At 52.9% G+C, this 12,539-nt stretch overlaps 1 protein-coding gene and 1 long non-coding RNA gene across 4 annotated transcripts in view; one reads left to right on the top strand and one right to left on the bottom strand.

The window, feature by feature from the left end:
• Window positions 1-6,356, top strand: part of DENND2A (DENN domain containing 2A) — a 90,587-nt gene extending 84,231 nt beyond the window's left edge. For 2 of the 3 annotated variants that reach the window (XM_053926922.1, XM_045191189.2), the window contains 4 exons: window positions 1,413-1,530; window positions 1,881-2,126; window positions 3,726-3,815; window positions 4,705-6,356. In XM_053926922.1, the coding sequence (XP_053782897.1) occupies window positions 1,413-1,530; window positions 1,881-2,126; window positions 3,726-3,815; window positions 4,705-4,736 (486 nt within the window). In that variant the 3' untranslated portion in view covers window positions 4,737-6,356. The remainder of the gene's footprint in view (window positions 1-1,412; window positions 1,531-1,880; window positions 2,127-3,725; window positions 3,816-4,704) is intronic. The other variant, XM_024555131.4, reaches the window with a different exon arrangement.
• On the bottom strand, window positions 5,835-8,675 carry LOC123479210 (uncharacterized). Its single transcript, XR_006654747.2, has 3 exons — window positions 8,561-8,675; window positions 7,660-7,765; window positions 5,835-5,962 (listed from the first exon to the last, which is right to left on the bottom strand). It is a non-coding gene; the product is annotated as an uncharacterized lncRNA (long non-coding RNA).
• Between the last annotated feature and the right edge of the window lie 3,864 nt (window positions 8,676-12,539).

Here is a 12,539-nt window from a genome sequence, read left to right as displayed (position 1 = left end):
CTGATTTATTTCTCTTAGCATAATGCCCTCCAGTTTCGCCCATGTTGTCGCAAAAGGTAGGATTTTCTTTTTTATGGCTAAATAATATTCCTCTGTGTGTGTGTCTGCGTCTGCGTGTGTGACCCTGTCTTTACCCACTCATCCATCGCTGGGCACTTCGGTTGTTTCCGTGTCTTGGCTCCTGTGAACGCTGCTGCAGTGAACGTGGGGTGCAGATGTCTCCTCAAGGCAGTGATCCCATGTCCTTCGGTTCAGTGCCCAGAAGTGGGATTGCCGGATCAGATGGTAGCTCTGTTCTCAACTTTTTGAGGAGCCTGCACACTGTGTTCCTTACTAGCTACATCGATTGACGTTCTCACCAACACGTCACCTCTTGTTGATGGCAGGCATCCTGGCAGGGGTCAAGTGGTGTCATTGTGGTGTTGATTGGCATTGCCCCAAAGATGATTAGCAACGCTGAGCATCTTTCCATGTACCTATTGGGTACGCGGGTGTCGTTTTTGGAAAAACATCTATTCCTGTCCTTTGCTCAATTTTTAAAAGTTGTAGCCAAGACCAATGTCAATGAGCTTTTTTCCCTGTGTTTCATTCTAGTAGTTTTACAGTTTCTAGTCTTACCTTTCAGTCTTGATGCGTTGTGAGTTAATTTTTGTGAGTGGTAAGACAGGGGTCCGGTTTCATTCCTTTATGGGTGAATATCCAATCCCCCCAGTGCCGTTTGTGAAGAGATGGTGACTTTGCCCTGCAGTGTCTTTGCCCCCTTGTGAACTGTTAGTTGACCAGATGTGTGTGGGTTCATTTCTAGACTGCTGACTCTGGTTCACTGGTTTATGTGTCGGTTTTTATGCCAGGACCATGCTGTTTTGATGCCTTTTTTTTTGTAATTAAGTTTGAAATCAGGAATTGTGATGCCTCTAGCTTTGTTGTTCTTTCTCAGGAACACCTTGTCTCTTTGGGGTCTCATAGTTCCATGTGAATTTCAGGATTGTTTTTTCTATTTCCATGGAAAATGCCACTGGAATTTCGATAGGATTGCATTGACGCTGTACCTCACTTTGGGAAGTAGGGACATTCCAACAACATTAGTTCTTCCTGCCCATGAACACAGGAGAGCTTTTCATTTATTTGTGTCTTCGCTTCCTTTGTTCAGTGTCTTGCATATTGCATTTCACCCTCACAGTGAGGTAGACAGTGATTGGGAGTTCACTTTACAAAGGGAAAATGGAGGCTCGTGCAGTTTGTAAAAAGTGGACTCAAGATTCAAACCTCAGGCCTGTGACTCTAAGTTGTGCCCCTTCCAGGACACCAAGACCCATGCAGGCCTGCCTTGCGGGGCACCCAGTGTGTCCTGCTGGCCGGAGCATCTCGAGAAGCACAGGGGCCATGGCCTCCTTATTTTCTCTGCTCTACAGATGGACGACGAGGATTCCATCCTGCCCCGGAAGCTCCAGGTAGCCCTGGAGCACGTTCTGGACCAGAGGAATGAGCTGGCCAGTGACCAGGATGAAGGGCCCCCCGACTGCAAGCGTGGTAAATGCTCAGCCGCCTCCTAGACTGTGTCTCCCCTTCCATCGCTAGTTGGGGAGCAGGTGGACAAGGCCATGGCCCACTGGGCAGTGGCTCAAGTGGGGAGATGGGCCAGAGAGACGTGCAAGGAGAGAAACTAGGCGCTCAACCTATTTATCTGGGTCTCATAGCAACGAGCTGTGGGGAAGGTTCTCTGTTTAAGAAGGGAAAGAAATAATTTCATAACTCTGGGTAACCTTTTTATGGATCCTTACAATTTGTCATCAGCAGAGCTAGAAGGTACTTGTGTCACTGATCCGCTTGTCTTGGAGGCTCTAAGCCTTACCTGCCTGGCCTGTCCCCACTTTGCTCAGGCCCTGAGTCCAGCCCCTTGAACGAGGTGGTGTCTGAAGCCTTCGTCCGCTTCTTCGTGGAGATCGTGGGCCATTACTCCTTGTTCCTGACGGTGGGCGAGCGCGAGGAAAGGGCCCTGCAGCGCGAGGCCTTCCGCAAGGCCGTCTCCTCCAAGAGCCTCCGCCGCTTCCTGGAGGTGTTCATGGAGACCCAGATGTTCCGGGGCTTCATCCAGGAGCGGGAGCTGCGTCGGCAGGATGCCAAAGGTTAGGGGGCGTCTTCCGGGCTGGGGCTGAGACAGCTGGGGGTGCCCAGCCCCTGGTGGCTGATGAGCCAGGAGATTGGCCCCGGGGCCCGGGCACAGACAAACAAGGGCAGCTTTGCGGCCACCTCTGGAGAACATTCATTTTTGCCCCTCTGAGCTGCTGAAAGCTGTCCTGTCACCTGTCTCCTCTGGCCCTCTCCCCACACTGCCTCTCCTGGAAGCACTTTCCGGGTTCTGGTGGCCAGTGTCCTCCCCTTCCATCCTTTCCAGCTCAGACTGTTGTGGACACCAGTCCCTTCCTCTCTCTGTGGCCCCTTTGTCCCTTTCCTCAGGCCTGCTCTCATCCCTTCTGCCCCCCCTTCCTGCCCCCCTCCACCATGGAACAGGCCGGCGGTGGCCAGGTGGGACAGAGGGGAGGATGGCCACCCACCCTGCACTCTGCAGGAGCGCCTGCTGACACCCAGCCAGGCTGGTGCAGCGGAGGTAGGAGAGCAGGGCCGTCCCCCAGCCTGGGAGCTTGTGGGTCATCCATTCCCCTCCTCACTCTCTCTCTTCTCGGAGTTCTTTTCTCCCCTACCTTCTCCTCATCCGTGACAGCTGGGCTCCATCACACTTCCAGGGATGGAGATGGGGAAGGTGGGAGAAAAGAGAACAACATCATTCCCGTCTCTTTCTTACATTATTTAAGCCCTTTTGGGAATCTGAAAACGAGAGCTGTCGGGGAAGGCTGTCACAGAGGGGCGTCAGACTGGAGCAGGGGCTGGATGCTCACCACCGAGGAGTGGCCATGCAGCGACCAGGAAGGGTCTGAGGGAACAGCTGGCCCCGGGCCTCGGTGTCTTCTGATGCTGGGATTGCAGGGACTGAGTGAAGGAAGCAAACCATTCCCAGAGCTCTTTGCAAAGTAAAGACAGAGGCCAGGGACACTTCAGGCAGTTCTGATGAGTGGCATCTGCGGAGACAAAGAAAACTGAGCGGAGAATGTGAGGCACACAACATCTGATGAAAGGGTCCTTTAATAGAAGGCCTGCTGGGCACAAATCCGTGTCTCTGTACAGGTCACTATTTGATAGAGAGGTCCAGACATAATAGCTTAGAGGTAACATGGGAGGCTCCCTCTGTCCATGAACAATAGAGAGAAATGAAGACAGAGTGCTGAGGTGCAGACCGTGGGGCGAGAGCAGAGGTGGCTGCCCGGCCCTCCTGAGCTCACCGATGGCAAACGGATTCCCAGGAGCTGCCCCACGGGGCCAGGAGAACGTGAGGGAAAGGGAAAGTCTGGGAGTTCCCGAGAGCCGAGGCCATCCGGTTCATCTTGGAAACCGCGTGCCTGGCACACTGCAGATACTTGGAAGGTGTTTGTTGAATAAAAATAGGATTTCGTGTAGGAGCTGGCTTTACGATTTTCCAAAGACAATTTATTCTACAAAGTTGGACAATTATAAGGGTCATAAAAGCTCTTATAAAGCTCATGGCTCAGAGCGTGTTTACAGAGCAGCCCGTGTCAGAAGCAGGGTCCTCTTCCTGGAGCAGAGAGGAGGTGGGTGTGTTTGGAAGGGCCAAGCGGAGGAGCTGTAATGGCTGGGCTTTCTCTTGCCAGCAGGTCTGTTCGAGGTCCGATCCCAAGAGTACCTGGAAACACTCCCCAGTGGAGAACACAGTGGTGTCAACAAGTTCCTGAAGGGACTAGGTAAGGCCGGTGGGTCTCGGTGCCCATCGCCGACCAGCCTCTGGTCCGTGGGCCTGGGGCCAGACCCCTCCCCTGGGGCCAGATCCTAAATAATGCAGAGTGCTCTGGCCTGCGCCATGCAGGCTAACTTGGCATTTTCACTTCCTGTTCTAACCTGACCCCAAAGTGTCAGCAAAGGCAACAGAGGCCCCTCCCAGCTGCCCTGGGTCCCGGGCTGTCTGGCTACCTTCTTTCTCTGCCATTTCCCCCACTCCTGAGTCTTTTGGGATGCTGAGCTCAGGAAATGTGGAGAGTGGACGTGGACAGGGGTGCCTGGCAGTAAAGAGCTGGCCCAGCCTCCCACTGTCCCTGCGGAGTGGAAACATAAGAATGACAAGGACTGCGGTTTCATTGGTAACAAGGGCCTTGCTGGTAAAGGGAGGGTGAAAAAGAAGAAATCGAACAAGTGTACCAAGGGCACAGGCCCAGTGAGGGGGAGCTGAGGTGATGAAGACCACACGAGAGCCTGCTTGTCCCTCCCACGGGATGGACAGATGGCTGCCTAGGACGGGCCACCTGTCTGCCACGCTGCCAGGAGCAGCTCCTCACTCGGCTCCTCGGAGACGTTGTGTTCGGAGATGCCTGTGTCACCATTTCAGAAGCAGTGTCTGCAGCCCTGACAGCCTTCCTCTCAGAGCTCCCCAAGTCTGAGGACAAGCCCTTTTCCTTGGGGGGAGCACCAGGCATGCGGGGGCGGGGGGCAGCGCCAGGCAGGGCCCGGGTGCGGCTCCCTCCGGGCTGGCGTGGGTGGCCACTGTTGTCCACACCGCCGTGGGGGTGAGAGGGGCAGGATTTAATTCTTCGGCTTCCTTCATTGGCCTGCTGAAATGTTGTCATTTTCTTCTTTTAGGCAATAAAATGAAGTTTCTCCACAAGAAATAACCCTCAGCCTAGACACGAAGGAAAACTTCCTCTGAGAGCAACCACACGTTTTAAAAACAGTCCTGGTGGCCGTTCGGGAGCCTTGGGTCCTCGGTTGTCCCAGATGTGCTGGGTGAGGGCCAGGGTGGGTTCCAGCCACCAATGAGCTGCCCCCAGGCCGGGGTGCCCAGGAGGCGCCGCTCCTTCAGCACAGCTCCGGAAAGGGGACTGAGACCAGGCGTGCTGTCCACGTTCAGATGGACTGTTTCGGTTGTTGGGATTTGGACTTTTTTTAAATATTAGATATTAAATGAAAGAAATATGTTTGGGTTTTTTGTTGTTGTTGTTTTGGGGGCTGTTTTTTTTTTTTTTATGCCAGGGCTAAGAAAACTCTATCCTGCCCTATGTGATCTTTCCCTGACTCATCCTGCCCGGCAGCCTTCCTCTGGGCCAAACTGGGGACAGATGACGTGTCACGGCGAGCAGGTGGCTCTGGGGACCCTTACAGACCCTGGACCCTCAGGTCCCAGGGCAGACAGCCCTGTGGGGAAAGGACGGCCCTTTTGTGGAGGAGTCAGAGAGGGGCTCCAAGGATTTTGGCTTCCTGGACGGGCTGCGCTATCACAGTGGCCAGTGCTGCCACCTGCTGGCGGAGGCCATTGTTGCGCCACCAACTCCTCCCCACAGACATGACTTCTGAGCGGCTTCTTTTCTCTTAGAAGCTGTAACCTGTGCACTGCCGGAGCCTCCCATGACTTTTGAGATACACACAAAAAGAGGAAGTCATAAGACCTGTTAATAAAATGTTCTTAGAGTCCCAAAGTTTATGACCATAAAGTATCACAGAGCCACCTTTGACCCTATCCCCATTCACGCTGTGTGAAATGTTCTCATCCTGTTTTGGGGCCGATCAGCAGAAATGAAATGGTACGTGGATAAACGGAGGGGCTTTTGTTATCAGTGTAAACGAGAGAGCAACGAAATTTGGGGACAGCTTCTCTAGACTGGTGCAGCCACCCAGACAGCTAGCCCTCCTGCAGGGACCCAGCTGGGTGGCAGGAAGAGAGTGCGGTGGCACAGGCCTCAGGGCCACCGCTGCAGCCCACCTGCCCCTGCACTCCCTCCTCCATGGCACCAGCAACCACGACAGAGACACACAAAAGGGACGTACTCTGATCAGCCACGGCCCAGCCCATGCAGCCTGGCGGAGGTTCTCAGCCCTCAGGGAGTTGGGAGCGTGGGGTCTTCTAGGAATGAAAATGAACAAGGAGAAAAGTGAGGTTGACTTGTCATTCCACATCAGGCGTTCTTACTGGGGGTCTTGGACCCTCTCCAAGCTGTATCCAGATTTGGTGTGCCCACGTACTTTTCAGGGGAAAGGATGCATCGTTTACATCAGCTTCACAAAGGAGCCCAAGGGCCCCCAACTGGTAGGAACCAAGCTATGCATAACAGCCTGGGCGGGTGTGTGGTCCGGCGGCTGGGGGGGAGACTGGGTGGGATCTCTGAGTGTGGGGACTCAGAAATCTGTACCTAACAAGCTTCTCAGATTAGTTAATTTTATTAATACCGATATTTGCCCAGAGATGGTCACTTTTAATATTTTGGAATATACTTTCTTTTCTAACTTATTTTATGTTATATTGTTTACTTAACACCTCCAAGTGAATAAATATACATTTTATCAATATTTCTAATGGTTGTATATTTTATGGGTACACTAAAAGTTATTTTACCAATCCTCTACTCTTAGGCATGCAGGATATTTCCCGTTTTTAACCTCATAAAGAGTATTGAACCCTGGCTGGTGTTGCTCAGTGGATTGAGCGCCGGCCTGTGAACCAAAGGGTCGCCGGTTGGATTCCCAGTCAGCACACACACCTGGGTTGCAGGCCAGGTCCCCAGTAGAGGGCATGCGAGAGGTGACCGCACATTGATGTTTCTCTCCCTCTCTTTCTCCCTTCCTTCCCCCTCTCTCTAAAACTAAACAAACAAGAACATCGGGGCAAGCATCTTTGCACAGGTACCTCAGTCCTTTGGCTGCATTTCACTTTAACGCTTGCATGAAATACAACGCACTTCACTTTATTACACTGCAACGTACTTCACTTCACTACAACATTATTCACTTAACGTACATACAGAAAGTGCTCAGGTCGTGAGTCCAGAGGCTGACAAGCTTGCACAAGGGGCCACGTCCGTGTAAGCAGCGCCCAGGTCAGGAAGCCAAACATCATCGGACCTAGAGGCCCTGCCTGCCGCCTTCCACATCCCTCCCACCTACTCTGCGAGTGTTCAGGTCAGCTAACACATTGTCCACAACTCGCACAGTGGTGAAGTAGGCTGGGGAGGGTCAGAGAGGCAAGAGGACAAAGTGCCGTTGTGATTGATACCTGCTCACCGTGCAGGGTAGATCTGGGGCATCCTGTGTTTGGGTTGCAAACCAGGGTGCGGCTGCGCAGCCCATTTGACCACATCACCGCTCCCCAGCCCTCACGCCTGGCCTCACAGCATCCGTCTGTCTGCCCAGGACCCACGACTTCCCGTCCGGGTCGGAATACGTCTTCCCTGAAGGACGCGTGTGTGCGCAGAAGCGTTCATCACTGCCCCTGCTCAGGGTGAGCACAGGGGTTGTCGGATGTGCCTGTTTATTTCAGTACCTGTTTTCAGTGTCTTTGGGTGTATTCCTAGGAGAGGACTTGCTGCCTCACGTGGTAATTTCTACATTTAAAATTCTGAGGAACCCCTGAACTGTTTTCCCCAGGGGCTGCTCCATTTCACGTTCCCACCCACAGCGTTGGAAGGACAGCCGCCTGCTTTCTCAGCTCTACCCGTGGCCCTCCAGCCACGCCTCTGGGAGAGAACCCCATGCTCCTCGGGGGCCGTCAGCTTGGCCTGGGACAGTCGTTTGAAAAACAGATTCCTGGGATCATCCTCGACTTACCTGGCGCTAGAACCCTTGGTTGGTGGGAAGTTCCCTCAATGTCTCCGAACATTTGTAGGACTCTGTCTGAGACTGACCTCCTTCCTCTCTTAGATGCGAATTCTCCCTTCAGTTGGATTGGTAGAGAGTAATGTTAGGGCCAAGCTTTAGATACTAGGCTTTTGTACACAAGTCCTGAGTTCAGCATTACCCAAGAGCTTCTAAAATGAGTTGAAGAATGAAAACGTAAATGAAATGGGCATCAGCTTGCAAGGGGCCACAGAAAGGCCACGGTCATTTGAGCAGATCAAGCCTAGTGAATTCAGGTGTTCGTTTGTTTGTTTTTACGGTTTCATTAGTTACCTTGTGTGTGTTTGAAAGCAAACCCAAAGCCAGTACAGGTTAGGCCCCCGAAAGTCCTGAGAAGACATTGCTACAGGGGTGAGCTCAGTCGAGGGCAAGTCTGGCAGGCTCAGCGCAGACTTCGCGGGGAGGTGAGGTGAGCTCAGTTCAGAACCGGCCTCGGGTGGGGGGGGAGGGGCTGACCAAAGGTTGGTAAGAAAAGCAAGAGGCGAGTGAGATGAGCCATTTAACTGCTGGCACCTGTCAAGGCCAATTAATTTCACTCCCACGGCTTGTCCAGGGACCACACCTCGTCCTCACCCAGCCCTCCGGTGGGGCTTGCTGCCAAACTCTAACATTCTGGCTGCAATCTCGGAGGCCTGACGCCAGCTTCCCCGGCCCCAGGCCAGAGAGCAAACAGACTCACCTTTGATCAGCCCTGGGCTCCTTACCTGCCCCTCTTGCCTCTTCTGACAGCCGCCACCCCTCCCTACCCCAGCCATGATTCTGAGAGCCCACAGTCCAACCCTGCCACCAAACCTCACAACAGGCTGTCCTACAAAACCACTGATTGCCTTACCCACATGGGTGGAATGCGGACCCAGTTGTTTTTCTGGCAGAGAACTCCAGATTCACGCAGACTCGACCTTCTGTGTCTCACCAGGGTGTGGTAGGGCTTTTCCAGTGGGGTTCTGGGTGGCAGCAGGATGGGACCAGCCCCCAGGCAGGAGGCCAGTAGACCAGCTGGCAGGGCCTGGCTGGCAGACCAAGTCCAGAGTCCCAGCGCCCGGAGTTTAGCTCTGTTCTCTCTCTGGCAGAAGCTGCTTTCTGCCCTCCCTGCCTTGGTTTATCTGGTCTCAGGGAAGTACCGGTAAGTTCTGGGCAGTAACAGAGAGGGCAAAGCAGCCCTGTGCCCAAGCCAGGCAGCCACCTGGGTGGCACACAGAGTGAGGAGGATCAGTGTGCTTCCCGGCAGCGGGGCGTCCATCAGCCCCACACTCTTGGTTCTGGCAACCAGAAGGCCCCTTAAGGCCAGCAGAGCCCCTGCTCCGTGAGGATCTGGGGACTGAGGAAGCAGAGCGAAGCCAAAAGCTGCCCCTTATCGCAAGATGGAGACCCTCACCCCCTGGGGGCAAGCGGGGTGAGGGCCATGCTGAGCCAAGCCGGACCTTCACCATCCTGCACTTTTAGCCATGTCAAAACATTGCTCTTAAAAAAAAGAAGAAGAAGAAAAAGATGAAATAAAAAATAAAAACAAAATTCAGCGCTGTTCGCACATCAGTGTGAATATACTTCTTAATGCCATCAAGCCCGTATCCTTACAAATGGTTTAAATGACACGTTATGTATCTGGTCCCACACCCCCCGCAGCAATGATGTCGTAGTGCATTTCTAATCTAGCGCGATGTTAACTTTGGGCACTTAACATTCACACGTGTATTTTTTTTTCAGATTTTATTTATTTATTTTTAGAGAGAAGGGAAGGAAGGGAGAATGAGAGGGAGAGAATCATCAATGTGCGAGAGAGACATCCATTAGTTGCCTCTTACACATCCCCAGCTGAGGGCCTGGCCCACAACCCAAGCACATGCCCTGACTGGGAATCAAACCAGCGACCTTTCCATTCTCAGGCCGGCACTCAATCTACTGAGCCACACCAGGCAGGACTCTTTCTTTTGTTTTTAAAGTTTAATATGACTTTATATTAAGTATTAAAAACTGAAGTGGTTTTTTAAATACTGTTGAAATATGGCTCTTTTCATGGAGATTTTTTCCCAATTCCAGTTGATATTCGGTCTTATTTTAGATTATTTTCAGGTGTGCGTCATAGTGGCCAGACATTTATATTATTTATGAAGTGATTCACCCATGGATTTCTATAGGATAAACTCCAGCTTCTTCCACTCCATATGTATTGGTCCTTAAACTACTTCCTACTAAGCCTACAATTATATACATTCCTCTTAAACTGTGTTTTCTTACCATTTCAGGACTAGTCCAGGAAAATGGTGAAGGAATTCTTTAGTGCCCTTCCTCCGAGGTTGAGAAATGACAGACGGAGGCTTAGGACCATGCGCTGTGTGGCTGGCCGGACAGGACTTGGCTACAGCCCCGTCTTCCCTCTCTCTCTGCCCTCCTTTCTCCACCTCGGCTCCAGGCAGGGCAGCTGACCTCGCGACCCTCCCCCAGGACTGAACCTTCCCTTCCTTCGGTCTCCCGAGGTCACTTCCTCGGAGAATATAGCTGTGGGTCAGCCCCTGCTAGTCTCACGACCACAGACAGTGTCCTCTACGAAGCAGACCAACACAGCCATCAGCCTCATTCTTCTGAAAGAGAAACGAGCACGTCCGAGTTTTCGGTCAGGAGTTTTCCCAGTTCAAACCCATGCTGGCCCCTGTGTGGCTGAGAGAGGGCATTGTGGGTGCTTTTTTGCCCTACTGGACAGGGAAGACCAGGGCACACGGGGGAGAGAGAGGCTCCCCTCGGCCTCGAAGACCTGCAGGGCCAAGGGTTGGGAGGCCTGGGGGTTCGGTTTTGGTTTTAATGCTGAAAGAACAGTGATCTGTTCTGAAGCTGCTTCAGAGTGTCCCTGAATCCCACTGTCACCTGGGCAATGGGGTTTCCCATACGGACAAGGAAGAAGCTGGGTCCCTGGCCTCAGACCATGGGTGCAAATTATTGGTCGGCCAAAAAGTCTGTTACGTTTTTTTCATTCAATGGTGCTAGTAGCTCTTAGTTGTCTTTGACTTCGTTCGAAACAATTTTGTTTGATTGTATTGTGGCAGCTGTCATATCAGCATGCATTTAAAAAAATGTATCACCCTGCTGGTGTGGCTCAGAGGGTTGAGTGCAGGCCTGAGAACTGAAAGGTCGCTGGTTCGATTCCCAGTCAGGGCACGTGCCTGGGTTGCGGGCCAGGTCCCCAGTTGGGGGCATTGGGGGTGTGTGAGAGGCAACTGGTCAGTGAATCTCTCGCACACTGATGTTTCTCTCCCTCTCTTTCTCCTTCTCTTCCCCTCTCTCTAAAAGTAAATAAATGAAATTTAAAAAAACAAAAACAAAAGAAAAGACAAAGCTACCCTCCCCTCTGTGTGCTATGTGCAAAGCCTGGCAGATTGGCACCTCACTGGCAAGTCGATACAGATTCCTGGGGCATGTCTCCTCACCGCCTGCCCTCTGTCACCCGCCTGTAAAATAGGGAGAGGTCCCTTCTGACCCAGGAAGTGTGGCCTAGGAGCCTGGTCAGGGCCCAATCCCAGGGCCTTCAGCAGCAGGTGCCACTGGGCAGATGCGAGAGGGAGCAGCTGCTGGAGCCTGGGCAGAACGGGAGGCATGGGAGGAGGGTGGAGACAGCGTGAGCAATTGTCCCCGTGGCGCCTAAGGTCAGGGCATGCCCCAGCTAGTCTGAACAGCTATTTATAGCTCATACACCTCCTTATTCGGTAGCTGAATGCCCTGCCAGGCACTGGGTCTTGTCCCAGTCTTGTCTTGGTGGTGAGGTTCGCCTTCCTGATGCACTCCCAGGACCCCCAGGGTGCAGCTGTGGCCGGCCAGGGCTTCCCCCAGCCAGCACTCAACCATGTGTGTCTCATCCATTACAAATGGGGGAGGATCTGGTGACAAATGGCATTTTCTGGGGGGAGTCCTGGGCTCGCAAGACGATCATCCCCGACTCCCCTATCAGAGTAAGAGCTCCAAAGCAAAGGTGTAAGTCGTGGTCGGGTGACAGATGCTAACAGCACTGGAGGGAGGCAGAGCGGTTATGGGGTCTGAGAAGACCTGGGTATAGGCACTGGGGAAGGTATCTGCGGCAAAAAAAACATACCCAAAACAAACAAACAAAACAAAAAACCATGTAGGAAAAGGCCCTGAGAGTGCGGACACCAGAGGACAGGAGAGTCCTCGTGTTTATTTTTTATTTATTATTATTATTATTTTTTATCTGAAAGGTACCTGGCATTATGATCTGGCTTGGACTAGAGGAACTGCAGGCAACTGCAGGGAAGGTGCCAAAGTCCCTGGTCAGTGGTCAGGACCTGTTTGCCTGGCTCAGCTGACGGGGTTGATTTATTTTCCAGAAGAGCTGTCGTGTAGAAACTGCCCGGGACCTGGAAGCAGCCCCGTCAGAAGGGCAGGTAACAGTGGCAGAGCTGGCTGCCCAGGACCCAGAGCTAGCTTCCTTTCACTGCTGGAATGTGGTGTGACCTACTGTGACTGTCCCCCACCCACCCCAAACCTTCCAGGGACTCCCTGGGGAGGACCACTGGAGCCCCGTCCCGCTTCCCCCCTGGCTGCACCCTGCCCCTTCCTGCCCAGGACTTCATGCTCCAACAATGAATAGAACTGCCACCCCCTCACCCACATTGCCCCGGCCCTGAGGGCGACACCTGTGTTCTGCAATCTGTGACGAGGACACAGCGCTAACTCAGCTCAATTAAAACTCAGCTCCTGTTACACCTCCCTTGCTATCCTCACCCCCAGTCAGTCCAGCCTTTAAGCTTCTCTGAGCTCCCGTCACCCCTAGCAGATGCCTGGACCACAGCACATTCCCGGTAACA

Source organism: Desmodus rotundus, chromosome 6, assembly GCF_022682495.2.
Source record: "Desmodus rotundus isolate HL8 chromosome 6, HLdesRot8A.1, whole genome shotgun sequence".
Lineage (NCBI taxonomy): Eukaryota > Metazoa > Chordata > Mammalia > Chiroptera > Phyllostomidae > Desmodus > Desmodus rotundus.
Note: the sequence above shows the minus strand (reverse complement) of the source record. Positions and strands in the feature narration are given on the sequence as shown.